This window comes from Plutella xylostella, chromosome 30 (assembly GCF_932276165.1).
Source record: "Plutella xylostella chromosome 30, ilPluXylo3.1, whole genome shotgun sequence".
In the NCBI taxonomy this organism is placed as follows: domain Eukaryota; kingdom Metazoa; phylum Arthropoda; class Insecta; order Lepidoptera; family Plutellidae; genus Plutella; species Plutella xylostella.
In genome coordinates, this window is record NC_064010.1 from 3868282 (window position 1) to 3890421 (window position 22140).

The 22140-nt window shown below is 35.4% G+C and overlaps 2 protein-coding genes across 8 annotated transcripts in view; one reads left to right on the plus strand and one right to left on the minus strand.

Annotated features, from left to right (window-relative positions):
• Positions 1-8413: 8413 nt before the first annotated feature.
• LOC119692682 lies at positions 8414-9041 on the plus strand. Its single transcript, XM_038114010.2, has 2 exons — positions 8414-8484; positions 8575-9041. The coding sequence occupies exons 1-2, from the start codon at positions 8473-8475 to the stop codon at positions 8962-8964; spliced, it is 402 nt and encodes a 133-aa protein (XP_037969938.1). The 5' UTR covers positions 8414-8472; the 3' UTR covers positions 8965-9041.
• A 7859-nt stretch (positions 9042-16900) lies between these two features.
• The window catches only part of LOC105383678 (tau-tubulin kinase homolog Asator), a 76035-nt gene continuing 70795 nt past the window's right edge, over positions 16901-22140 (minus strand). For 6 of the 7 annotated variants that reach the window (XM_048632110.1, XM_048632107.1, XM_048632109.1 and 3 more), the window contains 2 exons: positions 21847-22015; positions 16901-20857 (listed from right to left, as the gene is read on the minus strand). In XM_048632110.1, the coding sequence (XP_048488067.1) occupies positions 21856-22015 (160 nt within the window). In that variant the 3' untranslated portion in view covers positions 16901-20857; positions 21847-21855. The remainder of the gene's footprint in view (positions 20858-21846; positions 22016-22140) is intronic. The other variant, XM_048632108.1, reaches the window with a different exon arrangement.

Here is a 22140-nt window from a genome sequence, read left to right on the forward strand (position 1 = left end):
ATTGATGCCACGCAATTTTTGGCTGCGGGAAATTCACCCTGGTGTGTTATGGCGGCTTTGAATCCAACAAAGACTCATCCTGAGCGCGTATCATCGTATCCACACTTTCAGAATGTGTTGAACACCTAAAACATGAACTTTCCAATTAGTTTCGCAGACATCTCAACTTTTGAGAAAAATAATCCTAATATTGCGATATTTGTCTATGGTTTAAAAGACAACAAAATTGAGGGACCATTATACCGATCTGAATCTGATGGTATTAATCACATTAATTTATTGCTAATCGAAAACGAAAATTCATCTCATTACTGTTTGATTAAAAATCTATCTCGCCTTGTGAGAAGCCAAATTACCAAGCACCACGGAAATATATTCTTTTGCGATGTATGCTTCACATTTTTCCGATCACAAGAAGAGTTGAACAATCATGTTTGCGGTGAGCCGACCTATTTTTTACCAGAAAAAGGCTCATTTGTCCAATTTAAAAATTATGAAAAAAAACAAGATGTGCCCTATGTCATATATGCAGACTTTGAAACAATGTTGCGGCCAGTGCACGGTTGTGATCCTAACCCAAATACTGCTACTACAACTGATTTACACCATCATATACCGATTGCTTTTGCATACAACATAATTTGCACTATTGATGAAACTCAAAACCTATTTGATTCATACCGTGGTGAGGACTGTGTTTCCAAATTCGTTCAATCATTACAAAATCATTGTACAAAAATTAATGAAATGTTAAATACCACTAAACCAATGATTTTTACAGAGGCGGACAGCGAAAATTTTCAAAACGCAACGCGTTGTCACATTTGTAAACACTTGCTTTGGAATGACAAAGTTAGGGATCACTGTCATATCTCTGCTCAGTACCGCGGGGCAGCTCATGCTCATTGTAATTTACAGTACAAATTAAGTAAATTCGTTCCGATTTTTTTTCATAACTTGTCTGGTTATGATTGTCATCTTTTTATCAAGGAACTTGGTGAAATCCCTGGAAAGATACAACTAATACCAAAAACTAAAGAAAACTATATTTCATTCACAAAGTTTTTACCTGTTGGTGATGGAGATCATATTCGTCTGCGATTTGCAGATTCACTAAAATTTTTGGGAACTAGCTTGGGAAAGTTGGCTAAAACATTGACGCAAGACGATTTTCACTGTCTTAAAAAACATTTTCCAGCAGAAAAAGATTTTTGTCTTTTGACGCGAAAGGGTGTATACCCATACAATTACATGACTAGTTGGGAGACTTATTTAGAAGATAGTCTACCTTCAAAGTCAAACTTTTATAATGTCTTAACCAATGAAGACATTTCAACTGAAGATTATGAACACGCCCAATCAGTTTGGAATCAGTTCCGAATTCAAACCATGGGTGACTACACGGATTTATATCTCAAAACCGATGTGTTAATTTTGTCTGATATTTTTGAAAAATTTCGTAAAACATGTAAACAGCATTATCAGTTAGATCCCGCACATTTCATCACCGCACCTCAATTGTCATTTGATGCAATGATGATCCATACAGGCGTTAAACTCGAACTCTTGAATGATCTATCTATGATTCGAATGATTCAAAGTGGTATAAGAGGAGGAATAGTTATGTGTTCCCATAGATATGTGAAGGCAAACCATAAATTCGTGCTAGATTATGACCCTTCACAACAAGATTCACACATCGTTTATATAGATTGCAATAATTTATATGGACACAGCATGTGTCAAAGTTTGCCTGAATCCAATTTCAGATTCCTCAACCAATGTGAAATAGATAAACTTGACGTTTCGTTAGTGGACGACGATGCGGATTATGGTTACATACTTGAAGTAGATTTGGCTTATCCTCATCACTTGCATGGTGAACATGATGATTTACCATTTTGTCCCGAAAAATGCATCCCACCCGGAGGTAAAACTAAAAAGTTAATTCCTAATTTATACGATAAATACAATTATGTGATTCACTACAGACATTTGAAAACATGCTTAGACCATGGTTTACTTCTTCAAAAAATTCATCGCGTTATCACATTTAAACAAAGTCCATATCTCAAATCATATATTGAGCTCAACACAAAACTTCGACAAGAAGCTAAATCGGTGTTTGAACAAGATTTCTTTAAACTTTTGAATAACTCAGTATTCGGAAAAACATTAGAAAATAACGAATCTAGGGTCACTGTGCATTTGGTGAAGCAATGGAATGATACAAATAACAAAACAAAAAAAAAATTGCAAGCCAATAGACTTATTGCGAACCCTCGTTTCCATAGCGTTTCCATTTTTAGTGAGAATTTAGTAGCCATTCAAATGAAACCAAAGAAAATTGTTTATGATAAACCGATATATATTGGGTTTACAGTACTTGAGCTATCTAAAACACACATGTACAACTTTCATTATAATATTGTAAAGCCATATTACCAAGATAGGGTTAAAATGTGCTACACAGACACTGATAGTTTTATTTATGCCATAAAAAGTAATGATTTTTATCAAGATTTGAAAACTCATTTCATCAAATATTTTGATACAAGCAATTACAACATTCAGAATGAATACGGTCTACCTTTGATCAACAAAAAGGTGCCAGGTCTGTTTAAGGATGAAATGGGTGGACGAATAATAACAGAATTTGTGGGTCTGAGATCTAAAATGTACTGTATTAAAACTCAGGATAGGGTTATAAAAAAAGCGAAAGGTGTAAAATCAAGTGTAATGAGGGATTTAACTCATTTAGACTATAAATCTGTACTTCTCGAAAATAACGTCATCCGCAGAAGAAACATTTTGTTTAGATCAATCCGTCACCAATTGTTTACGAGAAGCATAAATAAGGTGGCTCTATCACACAACGATGATAAAAAAATGATACGTGGTGATAAAATTAGTACGACAGCTTGGGGTAGCAAATATATATTTTAGTTGATAATATTACATACTAATAACAAGTAATTTACATAATCTGTTGAATTAATTAGCATTGTTAAGTTAGGTTAGACACATGTTTCATGCCACAGTCGGCTTAATGCCCTATTGTTCACCGGCGTAGAAGAGCAGGATGGAGAGGACCCGGCAGCAGTCATCACAGGCATTGTGACAGGCAAGATGGGCTTGGCCGACTTCCAGCGGAGTCAGATCCATCACTGTGTAAGGATTGGTGCTACAAACCCAAGAAGGCCGCGACCAATCCTTGTCAAGCTGAACTCAATCTCGGCCAAAGCTTCAATATGGGGACGTAAGACGCAGCTGAAGTCGAGTGGCACTGTCGTTGGTGAGTTTCTCACAAAGAGTCGGCAGGAGTACTACGCCCGCGCGCGCCGACACTTCGGGGTCAGCGCGTGCTGGACCATGAATGGCGCAGTGCATATCAAGCTCGCTGACGGCAATAAGGTGACCATCGTCTCGGCGGCGCAGCTGGATGAGCTCTGCAGGAAGCATCCTGCAGTGGCTCCGACGACCACGGTGGCGGCCGCCAAGACTCCTGGAGAGAAGCCTGCGCCCAGGCAAAGCAAGCCAGTCACGAGGAGCAAGGCCACTATCCCAGCCAAGGACAGGCGTTAGAGCTGAGCGTGACATTCGTTTTTTTTTCTCCTATAATTTGTCTACTAAGTTATTTGAACGTAGGTACTATTTTTTATCTCACAAAATTCAGTAGATTAGATAATGCGTGCTACTTTTAAGGTTATTTTGTCTGTCACTTTGACACCGTCAATGTCATTAGTTGTCATTGTCAACCAGTTGTCACTAATTTACTTTTTTCCTTTTTTCTGTGTATATTGTAATCACGTTCCGTTTAACTTAAAACTTTTTATGTTTATTTTATTTTTGTTTGTGACATACATAGCGCTGCACTTAGAGGTGTATTGTATAGTGCAATCTATATTTATATTGTGTTATAAATTCGTAGGTATATAATTATATTTTATATTGTAGGTAAAATACGTAGTATATATATTTTCTAAATAAATATTATATTAGATTATAGGCATAAGTATATTATATTATTATAACTATGAGTATATATGACTCTGCCAATAGTGATGATGATACTTACCTTTCTTGCTCTTCCATTGGATCCATAAGTAATTGTGATTTGTCGTACGTTCAGCTCTCATCTGGTCTCAATACAGAATTTTCGAATTGTCGGAAATCTCTGAATGTAGTTCACATCAACGCTCAGAGTATTCCCGCACACCATTCCGATATGCTTACGTCCTTCGATAACAACAACATTCATGCCGTTCTTGTTTCAGAATCCTGGCTGAAACCCTCACTCGACTCTTCTTTGTATCCACTACCTGGTTTCCAGCTCATCCGGAATGATCGCGTCAATAAAGGCGGTGGTGGAGTTGCTATATACCTTCGTAGCCACATTCCATACTCTATCATTAGTAAATCTCCGAGTGAGTATTCTGGGAAGGCAGAACACCTTCTCATAGAAGTACGTCTCGGCCACAGCAGGATTCTCCTCGGAGTTTACTACAGCCCCTCGATGACTGTCAATTACTTTGATTCTTTTGAAAAACTTCTTGATGATTACTCTCCTTTATTCGACAATACCATAGTCATGGGCGATTTCAATACTTGCCTTTTAAAGAACGATTCTCGATCCAAGTCTCTGCACTCCATTGTTACGTCTAAAAATCTGCACATCTTACCGTCAGATGCAACTCACCATCCGCCTAATTCAGATCCGACTTTTCTTGATTTGATTATCGTGTCCTCATTAGATCTCGTTATTAAGCATGGTCAGTTAGCAGCTGACTGCTTTTCTTACCACGATCTTCTTTATCTTTCATATAAGATTCGTACTCCAAAACCCAAGAAGCGTACCATTCTCCAGCGTAACTTTAAACAGGTGGACGAGCTGCAACTGTGTGAAGATGCTAAGGCTATTGACTGGGCACAGCTGAACGGCATAGACGACATTGACGAGAGGGTCGCTCTGTTTAACTCTCTCCTCACCGATCTTTTTGATAAACATGCACCCCTCCGTCCAGTCCATGTTAAACAGCTGCCTGCCCCGTGGCTCACAGATGACATAAAGAGGCTCATGTCCAAACGTGATCACGCCAGATTTCGTTACAAGAAGCAACCCACTGAGGAGCACGAGCGGATGTACAAGGAGCTGAGAAATCGATGCAATAGAGTGTGTAGGGATGCGAAACGCCGACATATTCATAAAACTATAGAAAACTGTGATAATTCACAGTTATGGAACTTCCTGAAATCTTTGGGCATAGGGAAAACCAAGGCACTTTCAAACATCAACACTGACCTTACTGCTCTCAACAAGCATTTTTCAACCCCTCCTCTGATTCTGAATGATCAGATTAAAGCCACAACTCTAAGTCATCTTTCTGCTATGCCTTTCCCTGACTGCCCTTCATTCAATTTCAAACTTGTTTCTGGCCGCGACGTTAAGAGATGTATTTCGGCGATAACTAGCAAAGCAGTAGGGATTGATGATATCAGTGCCTCCATGGTAAATCCAATATTAGATGTTATTTTGCCTCACATAACCAACCTCATGAACCTTTCCCTCCTATCCAAATCCTTTCCTAGCTTATGGAAGAATGCATTTGTTCTTCCACTGCCAAAAGTCCCGAATCCTACGTCTTTGTCGCAATTTCGCCCAATTTCAATTTTACCTTTCCTCTCAAAAGTCCTCGAACGTCTTGTCTTTGAACAGTTTTCCAGTTTCCTATCCAACAACGATCTCCTTAACCCTCTCCAATCCGGCTTTCGACCAGGCCACAGTACAGTTACCGCCCTAATCAAAGTGACCGATGACATTCGTAGCAACATAGATAAGCAACACGTTACTGTACTTGCGTTGCTGGATTTCAGTAACGCATTTAATACGGTCGACTTTGATCTACTCATTGGTATTTTACGCACTCTTAACGTATCTCCGGCAGTCACTAGTTGGTTCGAGTCTTACCTCAAGGGACGCAAGCAGTGTGTACGTACCGACAGCGAGAGTTCAACTTGGTGTCCAGTACTTGCTGGCGTCCCTCAAGGCGGCGTTCTTTCTCCTTTACTTTTTTCTTTGTTCATAAACATCTTAGCCAATAAACTCACTTCTCTCTACCACCTATATGCGGATGATCTCCAGCTCTACACTAGTGCACCTCCAGAACACCTCAACTCTGCTATTAGCCTCATCAACACCAATTTGGAGATTATCTCCAAGTGGGTGAAATCTTTTGGTCTGCTATTAAATCCCACTAAGTCACAAGCAATCGTTTTTGGCAGCTCCAGAATGCTACGCAAGATTGACTTTGCAGCTGCGATGAGGGTCAGGTATGACCAATCGGACATACCATATGTGGCTTCAGTAAAAAATCTCGGCGTGATCATGGACAGCACTCTCTCTTGGGTTCCCCAAGTTGATGCTGTGAGCAGGAAGCTTTTTGCATCTTTCCACTCTCTTAAACGCTTGCAGTATTTCCTACCGTTTAACACTAAAGTTACGCTGGCACAGTCTCTACTGCTCCCAATTCTCGATTACGCTGACGTAAGCTATCTTGACCTCACTGAAGAGCTACTCAACAAACTCGAACGTCTCCAGAACTTATGTATCCGATTCATTTTTGGATTACGTAAGTACGATCACATTTCTGAGTATCGTGCTCAATTGAAGTGGCTCCCAATTCGCCTTCGCCGGAATACTCACATTCTCAACATGTTATTCAATGTTTTGAATAACCCTTCTTCCCCCCAATATCTCAAATCTAAGTTTTCATTCCTATGTTCCCACGGCCGAGCGTTGAGATCTACAGAGAACAAGATGTTGAGTGTGCCTGATCGTAACGCTGCTTCTTATAGTGACTCGTTTGCTGTGAAGGCGGCGTGTCTGTGGAACACCTTGCCCGTGAACGTACGACTATCACCTTCGCTTGCTACCTTTAAAAAGAGCGTAATGGATCACTATTATCAGACCTTAGGTTGGAAATTATAATTATGTAAGTAAGTATATGTATGTATTAATATAGCCAGTATATATTAAGTGTATTTTGTCTCTTAGGTATATGTGTATTTATATTATTATTTAAGTAGGTTGAATAGGTAGTATAATTCTAGTTTATAAGTTTATTTTGGACATGCTTAATGTAGTCTCAGTTACTTATATGTCTGCATTTACTGTTTTTCTTTTTATTATTGTATAAAAGAGTTTTGTTAAATTTACCTGAGTTTTCCACCAACCAAGGGTTGGCTGGAAGAAATTGCTTTTTGGCAATAAGCCCGCCTTTGTGTACTAACTTCTTCTTCATTTGTATTTTGTCTGTGTATGTTATTCTTTTAAGTATGCAATAAAGTGTCTATAAATAAAAAAAATGTTTTTAATTTTAAATGGCTGAGGGATGAAGACAGAGTTAAAGTTTACTTATCTATTCTACTTTGTATATTATGTTTATATTTGACTTTTATTATTTCAATACTTTTATTGATTGCACTGCAATACTTTTGATTGTACCAATAAGTTGTACCCTGTTTAAATAGATTATAAGCTAAATTTTAATGTTATCTTAAATAAAATAACATTATAACGGGATCTTTTGTTTTATTTATAAATCACACCTAAAAAGTAAGTATTATTGCTTGAAATATTCATAGAAAAGCCAAGTCTACACAACACGTGGTTACTGCATCGACCTACATAAAGTGCATCGCAAACATTTGTGTAAGTGTGAAAAAGATAGCATGATGTTTTCAAATTGCCGATGTTGCATTTTCATTATGTTTCACAACACGTAGCTACTGCGTAAAGTGCAGCGCAAACATTTGTGTAAGTGTGAAAAAGATAGCATGATGTTTTCAAATTGTCGATGTTGCATTTTCATTATGTTTCACAACACGTAGCTACTGCGTAAAGTGCAGCGCAAACATTTGTGTAAGTGTGAAAAAGATAGCATGATGTTTTCAAATTGTCGATGTTGCATTTTCATTATGTTTCACAACACGTAGCTACTGCGTAAAGTGCAGCGCAAACATTTGTGTAAGTGTGAAAAAGATAGCATGATGTCTTCAAATTGTCGATGTTGCATTTTCATTATGTTTCACAACACGTAGCTACTGCGTAAAGTGCAGCGCAAACATTTGTGTAAGTGTGAAAAAGATAGCATGATGTCTTCAAATTGTCGATGTTGCATTTTCATTATGTTTCACAACACGTAGCTACTGCGTAAAGTGCAGCGCAAACATTTGTGTAAGTGTGAAAAAGATAGCATGATGTCTTCAAATTGTCGATGTTGCATTTTCATTATGTTTCACAACACGTGGCTACTGCGTAAAGTGCAGCGCAACCTTTTGGGTAAGTGTGAAAAAGATAGCATGATGTTTTTAAATTTTCGATGTTGCATTTTCATTATGTTTCTTTCACTCTGCTGCGCACGAGCACCTCACTGTTAAGACTCGGACCATTCTCAAACAAAACTCTGCAAAATGTCACAATCGGTAAGTTATCTATTTCTTTTCGAATATTTGAATGTAAAGTGCTCGAGAGTTATGGTGGACAATTATTTAATATTTTTTCTTTCTTTCCAGATCCTGAATGAATCTAGCCCATACGGGTTAGGTACGCCGCATTCGTTCGACCACCTGCAGTGCGGACAAGTATGGTTCGACAGCGATGTTGAAGAGGTGCGGCCGCCAAGCCCAGAGAGAACCATCGCTAAAAAGAAAAGTGTTGCGGCCAGACAGTCCAGAAAACGGCGGGCGGAGGATGACACCACAACCTCTTACGTGATGAGCAAATCACCGCGACCAGGACATCGGCTCGTGAGAATTGAGGTTGTGGATCTGAACAGCAGTACTAGTGACAGTGAGTGTGTAGTGCTAAAAGCACAGTACGTTGTGACGCATCCGGTAGATGAGATAATAGACATGACGGAAAACCTAGTGAAAAAAATTACAAAGACTATGTGTAGCTCTTAAGTTAGTTTAGGTTTAGTATATAAACTGTATTTTTGTTTAGATGTAGGTAGATTAAAATAAATAAAAGACTTTAATAAAAATCTGGATTTTATTTTCTTTGAACATAATATTAATAATCATTATAATACCATTTCCTTAAACAAATAACTGTTTTTAAAGCACAATATTTTTGATGGTTAAAACAACAAATTTTGTCATTACCTTGATAACTATCAAATAATGATTTTAAGTTAGGGCACCCCCTTTCTCCGATATCTAGAACTTTACAATCAGGTGACAACTCTCTTAACCACTTACATTTCTCAGAACCTTTAACAAATACATTTGCTTTGTCTAAAACTGGTTTTATTAACCTGCTAAATTCATTATAATCTATGTACCCTTGTCGCCAGTAAATTCCCCTATTTCTCTCCAACCATTTTACTTGTTTCTTTTCATCATCACTTAATTTTGAAAATGGATAAGGAGGCTTTACTAAATAGACCTGAGTATATTCTTTTGTAGCATATGCTAATTCTTTGATAATAAATCTATTTTTATAGTCACGAAATCCTTGCAAATCCAATAATAATAAATCAGTACTCATATTAGTTTTTTTACAATATTAGAAAGTGGTTTATACTCGATTATACAATCATTTAAAATAAGACAATAAGCTGTTGTTTGATCGGGTATTTCTACATCACTCTCTATTTCAACACGTACATCCACCGGTCCGGTTTTTAATGTTTCGTTTTGACGACAACAGTCAACAACGAACAAGGGTGCCTTTTCTTTAAATTGTTTTAAACTTAACAACGGCCCTAACTGATGTCCAAAATATGACTGTTGAAATTTCACGTACTGCTCGTATATTAATAGATATCGGTCTTCTCCAAATTTTATATCAAGATTTTCATATGGAAAATAGGTAGAATTTAAGAACACTTTAACATCGCGTAAATGACAATGATCGAATTGCGACATATCCGACTTAGCATTGCTTTTTCGATTTGTTTGTAAGCCTATAATAACAAACCGCGGTTTTTCCATTTGAGATGTAGTTTTTATTGACCACGTATGTTTGGTACTTCTTGGTAATAGAGGATATTCATAAAGATCCCAATTTCTAAATGCTATACTAATAGCTTTGTCTTTCTCTAAATATCTCAATAAGTGAATCCTCTCGCGATCTGATACTTTTATATGTGGCATTCTCCACACTAATTTATTTATGGTTATATCGTCTAATACTTCATTAGTACTTAATTTTATTGCGTTAAGGTTCGTGTTACTACGCAGAAGTACCAACTCATGCTTACAATTCATAATAATTTTTTTGTAATCCTCAGCGAAGCCAAAAATTTTATTTAATGGTATAGACACGGAAAAAGATCCTGAAGTAATTTTAGAGCCCTCAATTTCCCACCCCCACAACCGTGACATTTTAGATTCATTTTCATTCATTGACAACAAAGATTTTATAGTAGTTGTTATTCCTGCATTTTTTATTCTGTCTATCTCAACACCGTTGAGTTCATATCGAATATCTTGAAAAAGAAACAGTATAGCATTGTTAACAAGTTCAACACTGCTAACTTTCTCTCTTTTATCACCAACAGGACGAGACACTGTGATAGACCCTTCTATGTATAGTGTACTCGCTGTCGGCAAAACGTACAGATCTTGTTGATTAATAGGAATGCGAATCTCATCATTAAGGTTAAAACTGTTTATGTATGGTTTATACGAATGAACTTCATAGCTTTCAATACTGTTGTCATGGGTAATGGGATCTGTTATATTTAAAATATTCATTTTAAGAGTTTGATGGATTTCAGAAATTGTTTGTTTTCCTGTGTAAGCTTTCTCCTTTTTATAGGTGGTGGCTGATGGTCTGCGCGTAATGTACTGCGTATGTTATATAGGGGTTCAAACCTTTTATTGATGAAATCGATCATTTTTTTCTTAAATCCAAATAGAGTTGTAATTCTTCTTCTCGTAAATTAATCAAATTGTTTTTTGTGTCTAAAATTCTTATGTTAATTTCACTAACGCTGTCTGGATTTACCGGAAAATATATTAAATTTTTTGGAATTTCTATTATTCGGTATCCTGGCGGTACACTAGGAGCAAATTCGTAAATAATGTGACTGGGTTTTCCGTTAATATACGATCCGCTCACAATGTCACATTCGATGCGAACGATGGTTGTAGAAAGAATGCTTACTGGAAAGACGGAGTCATGTAATATATTGGCTTTAAGTATTTCATTTCTAAAACCCAATGTCCTCGCAATTGAACCAGCTTTTTCAAAATGAATGTCTTTCGAACAAAATATATTTACTGTACTTAAAGTATTATTGTTGCACATTAACTTAAATGTGCAATCAGTTAAATGTGATTTCAAGAAATCGTAAATATCTAGCAGTTCGTAAGATCCTTCAGGGATTTCTACCATTTCATTATCACCATAATAAAATTTATTGTTATTTTTACCTACGTTAGGTATCGAATTGAATGTTGAAAAAAAATACTAGTCCGCATTCATATTCACCACCAAGTTGCAAAGCCGGCGAATAATTTGTAGACAAAGCGGATTTACAACCAGTAATTGATAGTGTGAACGACATTGTGATAATGAGGAAATATATAATCAATCGCTTGTTATAAACGGTTTCCAGATTTTTTTCAGAAATTTAATGCATAAGTGACCACAATTATAAAGATTACTTCCTTGACAATTTTGATAATTGTAGAATACATTATTTTTTTTTGTTAAATATGTTAATATTTCTTTAGGCGGTTTTAAACCATAACTATCAAAATAGTTCGTATAATTATTAACTTTGACATAGGCTACCCAGTGAGTTCCATCATTCACTGAAAGATCTAAATTTACAATAGCACACTCAATTTTCTTAGGCTTACTTGGCAGAGTATCTCTCATATAAACGCCGCGAAAATAAGGTATATCGCGAGTGTGTTTTAATATATCAATATTACTTAGAGCACGTCTGGGTAGCCGCGAAACTAGTTTTTTGGGTATTTTAAACATAGTCCTTTGCCCTTTTTGTAGGGTTTTATGTATAAACCTTTCCCCAAAGCGATTGATTCCATCGTCTTATTGTGACGTTCAGATTCCGCCCGATTTTTTTGCGCTGACTTATAATCATTTACAGCTTTAGCTATTCCGCCTACACCACCGGCTAATGATCCCAATGCCGATAGTCCCGCAAAAATTGGAATTAAAGGAAGTATCCCTCCTGTTTTAGGAATGGGAATAATTCTAGGTAATTTCACACGGTTATTTTTGTGAAATATTTTTTTTGCAGCCAAATATGCTAACTCTATGGCATGTTTGTTATTTTTTGGTTTTATTTTCCTTAGCACTGATTTTAATTTGTTAACAGATGATTTAAATGATTGAACCCCAGCGCCAGTTCTAAGTTTAGCTTTCATAATTTTATTTACCAACCAAGATGCGACTTTTTCACCTGTACTAACGTCTTTTGATTTCAATCTTTGTTTTGCCATATTTTTTAACTTCAAATCTGCTTTATGTCGATCTTGTAAATTAGAATAGTTTGCGTAAGCTATATCGTGTTGCATGCATGCGTTGTCCAAACGATTAATGCCTTTATCACCTCTTCTTAAACGTTCTTGTAAGCGTGTACCTGGGCCACAGTATTGATAGCCTGGTAAGTGTAACTCTACTGGCAAATTATTTATCAATGAGTTAAGGAGTCCTTTCCCTTTCATTACTGGGTGACTAATGAAAATAAATTGAACAAAACAGTATAATATATGTACTTCAATCTTTAATAACATTGCTTTTATCAATCCAACTGTTTTCTTTTGAGCTTAGACCAAGCCATTTAACACAAACCTTATTTCCATACGTTTTAATTACCTTTTCAACTAAATAAATATTAGGATACTTAGTTTTTTGAAGTTCGTATTCATAAAAACATCCTTTTATCGGAATTCCATGTTGATATCGTACGTAATATGTAGTAGGTTCAGATTTTATTACTTTCATAACCGTAAACAATTCGGTGGACCAGTTCGGTGTATAGCCTTTTTGAAACTCTCCTTTATACTTGCTTATACGGACAACGTCACCTATATGATACTTATTTTTTTTAACTGATATAGCCTTATGACGATTTTTTATATTCTTAGCTACGATTGATTCATTCAACTTATTTATCTCAGATGGTTTATACTTTGTTGTGGTATGAATAGTATGATTATAATTATATACTATATCATTTATTACGCTTCCTATCCATTTATAGTTTCCAACAAAACTGAAATGTTTAAACATCTTGCCTTTTAAAGTTCTTATAACTCTTTCCACTATTGATGCTTTTTTTGAAGAGTATGTGGAATAATGATTAATTCCTCTCTTTTGCATAAGCTGTCGAAAGATGTCATTGTAAAACTCCAAACCCATATCAGTTTGCAAATTTGCAGGAGTTCGTCCTTCCTTTAAAACTCTATCAAAAGCTAAAACCACCTCACGCTTTGTTTTACTCTTCAATGCTACTACCCATGTATACTTAGAAAAGGCGTCAATAACAACCAATATGAATTTAAAACCATTGTTGTTTTTGTAGTATTTTTTTACATCAATCAAATCTGCTTGCCATAAATCATCTATTCCTTTTAGGATAACTGACCGACGTGGGAAATTTCGTCTTGCAGCTTTATGAATTTCATTAACCACACCTTTTTTACTCATGTTGGATGGTGAGATGATCTCTCAAATCTACTATATGATCTTTGATCATATTACTCACGTCTACTTTAGAGCACTTGCGATGCAACTGTTCCTGAAGAAGACTTAATTCAGCTTTTATACTTGTGAGTTCTGCAAGAAAGTCTTCTTTTTTGCAATAAAGGTTGTAGCTTTGGTCGAGGTACTCTTTACTAACAGCTTCATCACCCTCAATTGGCAATTTCAATCCTTTTAATCTTCTTTTTTTTAAATCGTAATCACCTACTTCGTTTTGACTAAGTGTTTTAGTTAATGGTGTAAATTCTAAAGAGTCTAGAACACGCATTCTTTTATGAACGTGGTGACCAAACTTATCGATATTCATCATGTAACTAAGGTGGAGGTTATAGTTATAATAAAACTTAACTTAATTTGCACAAGTATTTATTTACTCAATATCTACACATGTTCTTAATTCTTTCATAACTGATAATATTTCATCATCTAATCCAGTGTTACCAGCATCTCTGGAAGCTATTAACAATTTTAATGTTTTCACTAAGTCATTTGGATCATTCCAAAAAATGTAATCTACACTTTTACCAACTTCTTTAAATAATGGTAATCCCTTCCCTTTCGCGGTGCTGCTGTTAGATTTGTCTGAAGGTGAACTTAACAATGGTTTTATAATTTCTAAATACTTAAAACCCCTATTGCTGTTAATTGGTTGATTTAAATCATATTTTCTTTTATGTGCATTCGTGAGCAATAACATGGACTTGTAAATTTGTTTGTCATCTTCAGTGACTACTCTTAAATCAGGTTTTCTTTGATAGAGTAATTCAGATAGCCCTCTTGTTCTATTAAATGAATGTCCAGCTACTATAAATTCATTATCGGTTATAGTAACGCGCTCTGTTCCGATCATCGGTTTTCCATTTTCTATCCTGATTCCGTATGGAATATCTTTAAACACTTCTGATGATAAAGACCATGATGATATATCCTGAGGAGTAGGAGTCGAAACACCATCGGAAGTTTCAAAAAATAAATCACTCGTGTTATTCTTTGAGTTTTGTTCAAACTCTGAATCACTTACAGATTGATCAAAATTTATATCACTTAATGAATTTTGCAGTGTATCGTCTGATATTTTAGTGGGTACCGATAATTTTCTTTTTCTAGAAAGAGTAATTTCTGGCATGGTATTGTCTTCTTCCTCACTATCTTGATAACCTCCATCATATTCTCTTGCACTAGAGTTTTTTCTGGCTAGCTGCTTTAATGGGTCAGTTACTGGTTTGAACATAGATTGCAGCGCTATTTCAGAATCTAATTTGTTGTTTTTCATTTGTTGAACTTTCTTTTTAACAGCCTCAGCAGATTTGATTATTTGCTGTTTTATATTTTTTTCGTCGTTCATTTTCGCAAACAGTACAACTTTCTAGTCGAAAAGCAAATGGAAAAGTGCTGAGTATATTGTTGAGAAGGTTTATATATTCATTTCAACCATCAACGTTTATAAATGTATCAAATTTCATTCTATAGCAACCTTTGTTTTTCTGACAGTCTTTATTTATGACTAAGTAGCTAAATTCATTTTTCCAAACTCTGGAACACATTTCACGAAACTGTGACCAGGTCATATCAGTGTTAACATGTTCATCATATACATGTCGGAGGTTTACGTCATCTTGCTTAAATAAAATTAAAAGATTGGCATTGTCACGAATTAATTGTTTTGGGACTTTGGTGTAGGTTTGGTTTAAATAAAAACAGTCTATATTTTTATGTCTTCCCATAGCAAAATAATCTCGAATATTATTCTGATTTTCGCATGCTACATCATCAAAAATGATGACAGAATTTTGAGCGGCGTTAATAGGACTTAAAACTTCGTCATTGTCGTGATATTTAAAATAGGAGAGACCGGATACTAGATTCATTACCTTTTCTAAAAATATGTATTTTGGTTGGAAAATTGTTTTTGAGTACAGGTATACGTTACTAAAGTATAATCCATCTGGATGTAAAAGTAAGCCTATCACTAAGTTTGTTTTTCCACAGTTAGATGGTCCGCAAATAATGCAACGGATAGTATTGGGTAAAAGTACCTATCCCATGTCGGTGAGTTACTTTGTTTGAATCAACATTAATTTTACTGAGCTCTAGTGAATTTGGTTGTTTAATGAATTTCATGTTTATTAAATGACAATGTGTTACCACTTACATAGTCATTGATGAAGTGCGGCAAAAAATTAAAAACTCAACTTTTTATGTTATCTACAAATAATAATCATAAGAAATACCATCAAATATGAATATCGAATACGAATTATTGGGAAGGCTATCCCACTCGAGAGAGCACCAACAACGCGCGAAGCGCGGCTGTTGGTGCGATCGCAGAGTGGGATAGACTTCCCAATAATTCACTACTAACATACCAAAAGTCCTGACTCCCAGGTGTTGAGCGGGGGGGTTAAAGGCTGTAACTTTAGGCGGGTTAGACATTAACCAGGATATCTATATTCTAAAAGGGAATAAAAAATCTACAACTTCTTTCTTATTAATTTTTTTCGTTTATGAATCGGTTTAGACAATATGAAGCAATGTTTATGAATGTTTTGACTTGAAAATTTCAACTTTTTCCGAGGGCACAGCTCGAAAACGGTTAGGAATTAGAAAAAAACATATGATATAAAAGTTTTAGATAATTTTAAGAACTCTATTTTATTATAAGAAAATATTTCTCTGCGATGCACCGTTTTCGAGACATAAGTGAAAAACCAAAAATTCGTACATTTAACCCCCCCTCCTCCCCCCCGCTCTTTACCTAGGAGTCAGGACTTTTGGTATGTTAACAACCTAAGCCCCCTGAACAAGTTTCTGAAGGAATCGCTTAGTTACCTGCTCACGCACTCTACACCTCATTTTGGGTCATTTATTGACTGTACTACTAGATTTGTCATTTGTATGTACAATTTGACACTTGTCGATTCCATTCTATTCTAATCTACTAATCTATAATTTTTAATCCGGCGGAATTCTGACATTTCATAAGTGATGCTACTAAAAAAGCTCTTCACCGAAAAAAGGAAAAATTTTGATCCATTTAAGGGCAAACATTTTTTTTTCACTAACCAACCACGCATGCACCATTCGGTAGTCGGTATTAACATTGAATTTCATAGATATTAACTAATTGGATGGGAGAAAAATTAAAACGACACTCAATAAGGACAAATACCTTTTATTTTAAATTTCATTGTGCATATTTCGGTAAATATAAAAAAAATATGGCAAATTATATTCGACGACAGCGTGCCTTCCCAAGTCATCGCCCACACACCACTGTGCTTAGGGAAATTCAAGTCTTAAATGTATATTAAATGTACCTACATAAAAAATTACTACGCAAAGATTTAAGGTGAGCCTCCACTGTTGGCATCATACACAACGGACGTACGTACTTATCGTATTCAGTATTCTTTGTATATAAAAATATACAAGTGCGTCCACTTAATCGGCACTGTCGACGCCGTTTCTCCATATATTTATGTACAATCCGTTTGGTCCGATACATAAGATACCGATAGGTATACTTACCTTCAATCGACGCCCTAGACGCTGATGGTCACTATTGTCTTGTTCGCTTAGATTGTTCTTCTATGCCGTAGTAATGTTTTACATAGGTATTAAAAACAAGAATAATATCTTACAATTAGAAGCATAACAACATTTCACCTTTTTGTTTATACATATCTAATCAGCAAACTCTGAAAGGCTAACAAACTGTGATGTTAACATAAACTTCGATCGATCATTAAGTATCTAATCAGTAACAGCTAACCAGCCTTTCATAGTTATAAGTATGTGATGCCCGTTTGGCACAATGCAATCATAGCAATAGTATAACTTTACTCATAAAACTTAAATCAGTTAATACAGAATTCTTAGTACAGCTTTAACCATTTTGGTTAAATGAAAACTATATTCTTCTAGGTTTGATAGTTTACAAAAGCGAAAACATTTTACGTACTTTTCTCACATATGCATACTTTTAACTATCTAAGTTTCATGATAGTAATTTCAAAGCTTCGTAAACATCATTGGTGGTTGGCACTGTCAGCTGCATAAGTAGCTGTACAATTTTGTACCTTGTCAAACTCACAAACTGCTTATTAAAACATTGCCAGTTCGTTATGTAGCTAGTCTGACGAGGAACAAAACTGTATAGCTACTTATGCAGCTGACCGTACCTGAGTGGGGTCAGATTTGTATGACTCAGAGTGTACTAGACATTAAGTTAGGCACTATTTATTGCCGAGGAAATAAAAATCATTCATGCTACAATTTTGTAAGCAAACGGGCATGACTTAATTTGCCAATAACAGCTTGATTCCCGCCTTTTTTATTTCCTTTTTTAATAACCTATTAATGACTGAAGTCATCCGAAGACTAGAATTTGTTAAAAACGAGTTATCCGCGCATTCATTAAAACATTCATTTAGCATTTAATACTTACTATACTTTTGTCATATAGAGCTTTTCAAATACTATAAAATAAGATTTAAGGTGCCATCTATAAAATAATTTCATTAGATATACATTAAAATAATGCGAAAGATTTGGAATAATTTTAGTTGGGCTTTGAATTAGCGGGGATATTTTTATCAGGAATATTATACATTTATTCAACTCTTATAATTTAGGTTTTCTTTTAAAAATATCTATAAGCAGCCAGAGCTTTAGCGATATATTTGTGTGTCAAGAATTTGATATCGCAACACGCTAAGCAACTACATTACCAATTTGTTGATTTTGATATCTTTACGTGGGCAGTACTGTAAAAAAAACACTGTCATAATTCAGTACCAACGTAGCATTCGTAGCGACGGCGGTCAATATTCCATCAACATTGTCATATACATAAAATATATTAATTATTTTATATTTATATATTATTATTAAGTCACTTAAATTACTGTTAAATACATACATATAAATATAGTTATTATGTTGTACCTATACTATGCAGAGAGACTAGATAATAATATTATGTAATGGCCACAAAGTTTTAACAATTATGTTCATTTATACATACATATATGTTATATGTACAGCCCGCAAGGATGTTAGTTAGGTACATAATAATTTTTAATGCTCAAACGTTACAATATTACCGTCAAACAGCTATAAAAAAATTAAAACGTCAAAATGCAGTAACGCCAACATGACAATAACATATCTTGGGCTTTCTATTTTATCAGAAACTGTACTAGCTACGCGATTATTAGAAAAGAATAGAAAAATATAAGGACAGGTAAAGATTACTAAAGATACGACGTAGTAACATTGTATATGCAACACTATGTCATCATTTGAAAATGTTTTATATCCCCATTGAGTGATATATTCAGTGATATTATTTTATACATATTATATAGTTTCGTTGTATTTAAGTACAATTTTTTTCTTTCAATCAATTATTATTAATATACCGTAACTCTCTTTAGTTTTTGCAATAAAAAAACAGTAGAATATAATTATTATAGAAACAGCAAGGATGTGTGTTAATAATATGAGGAAATATATGCGTAACTAGTACATTTTTATGATATAATATATATTTTTTACATATGTGTAAAAGTGCAATGTTTTTTTCATTGTATAAATATATATTTTCGAGTGCTGTCAATCTGTTATACTTATTTAGTTTATTGACATTTGGTAGCTACGAACAGGTTAGGTTATAATCTACTTTCATTTTAAATTATTTTGCAAAAAAAAACATCTTGAATTACATCCACATGTATATGTATAAGGCAGAGAAATCTGACTCCTCTCAGAAGCTTTGAGAGAGGGTCAGGTTTCTCTGCACATAACCGTACGTATTTAAAAAAATACATATAAAGTAAATTAATATTTAAGCATTACCAGCATTTATTTATGTACATTATTTTGGCAATATAAACGTTCATTTTAAAAAATTACCCATATGATGTATTGCTGTGAATCATAAAAATGCATTATCTTTAATGGCATTACAAAATCATCAAACCGTCTATTTGTTAAGATTAAAATGAAAAAAATATCAGCACCAAAATGATAGAAAGAGTCCCTGTTGTCATGTAAAACTTTTTATTATACTTTGCAAAATATAGCACGGGCCCCTATGACAGCTGTACAGTGTGTTGCAAAAAGGGTATACTAAGCCGAATCCGACATGTGCAGCATGGTATATCTATCGCGAATTTTGAAATTCTGATTTCAGTTTTGGGCTTAGATATACCATGCTGCACATGTAGGTTTCGGCTTAGTAAACCCTTTTTGCAACATCCTCTATAAAACATTCATTTTATCTGTCATTTGTAGGCTGTCAAGGGAAAGCGAACTGTATTAACCAGGCATAAGCATCAATCAAACGCCATGCTATATTTTACAATAATGATACAAATCGAACGATTCTTAAACATAGTTTAGCGTCAAAGTTAAGCCAAAGATACGCGTTCATTTTTCGAAAAGCAAAATGCAGGCTTCCTATTGGCTGAGCCGAAATGTCATATTTGAATTGCTTTATTATACGTCTTATTACAGTCCTTACAAAATGCATAAAATAAATCTTTTAACAACATCATTATCGTCATATTTTAATATCACACGGTCACATTTTCAGTAAAAATAAAACAGTAAAAAAAAACTCTCTTAGCACAGGCTAAGTCACAAAGCACCTAATATTTAAAATGATATTCATAATAATAGTATTAATTATTAAACAAAGAGTGAGCATTTATTTTTAATAACATTTCTTTATTTATTTCGAAATCGCTTACGACTGTTTTGAAGCAAAAGGAGAGATCTAAAATCGCATTTTTTTTAACCATAAAAGCCTTATGTAGCTACAATTTTAAAAGTAGGTATCCACATATTTATAGACCCTATCGCTTTCAGTATAAGGTCTAAAATAGCGTAGTAACGTGAGTTTTTTTTTTAAATCGCATATTCGCGTCAAATCAGGTCACATAACTCACATATTTTATCATCCATCTGGCTTAATAAGGCATAATTATTCGCTATGTATACATAGAAGATTTATTATTTTAGTGATAATTTTGCTAGGTTCCATTTGATACATACAGGCTGATGTTTCTTTTAATCTTGTCCGCCGAAGATGTCAGCTGCCGCTCGAATCTGAAACCAACGACGTACTGTAAATACAGGGGGTATATTTTATTACATAGCTCGCTTGCGAGTCACTTCTGACTACGCCTTCGGGGATGCGTGTTTTGAAACTATACAAGGCTAGAACGCACCCATAGTGTGCTAGCACTGTATAGTTTCAAGAGAAAAAAATAAATATTTTAGTTGAAAATATACACGATTTGTGCGTACTAATCGCGTATACTTTCAAGTTGGGATTTACTGAATCATTCCGGTAAATATACATTGCTATTACGCATATTGCATGATTGGCGTAATAGTGGCTTATAATATAACCAACGGCGCGGCGCTCCTTGGGAGAGGCTTATGTCCAGCAGTGGATGATTATTGGCTGATGATGATGATGATATAACCAACATGCTGATTCTCAATTACTTACCTAACTATTTGCACATCTAGATTCTAAATATCTGCATTTTACTAAATTCAAAACCGCAATTCCTACGAAAGTGGGTGACTAGCTTGCGTGTTGCGAGTCATGCGAGTCACTTCTGGTTACCCCTTCAGAATACAGTCACCTTCCTACATACTAAATTTCACCAAAATCCATCCATCCATTCTGCAGTGACAGACAGACAAATATAGCGCTGTGATATAGTGACTTTTATCGCGATCTAGATTTTAAAAAGGCCGTATTTATGGCGAAACGCTTTATAGTGCCGTCTATCGCGATCTAGATTTTAGAAACGCCGTATTTATAGCGAATCGCGATATACTGACGTTTATCGCGATCGAGATTTAAAAAATGCTGTATTTATAGCGAATCGCGATCAAAATTTTAAAAGCGCCGTATTTATGGCAAATCGCGATATAACGCTGTTTATCTACATCCTGCATGTAATCCAGGATCTTACCTACCTACATACCAAATTTAACCAAAATCCATCCATCCATTCTCCCGCAACAGAGCTACAAAGCTACCTACAAACACACACACGCGTCTATAACAGCACCATTACCTCTGTCGGTTAAGGCGCGACGGAGAGCGGGCGGAAGCGGCGCGTGCGCGGGTCCTGGCGCGGCGGCGGCGCGGCGGGCGGCGGCGGCGGCGAGCCTGATGATGAGGAGCATGCGGAGACGGGTGGAGACGCTAGCAGGAGAGCGGGCACACCGCGGGAACCGCTCCTGCTGAAGGCCAAAAAATCTAATTAAAAATCATTTTTTTATCGCCATAAACACATTAGGTACATTCAGAAGGACTAGCACGGGTCGCAATTAGGACGTGACAAAAGTTCTCCGACGCGCTCGCTCTT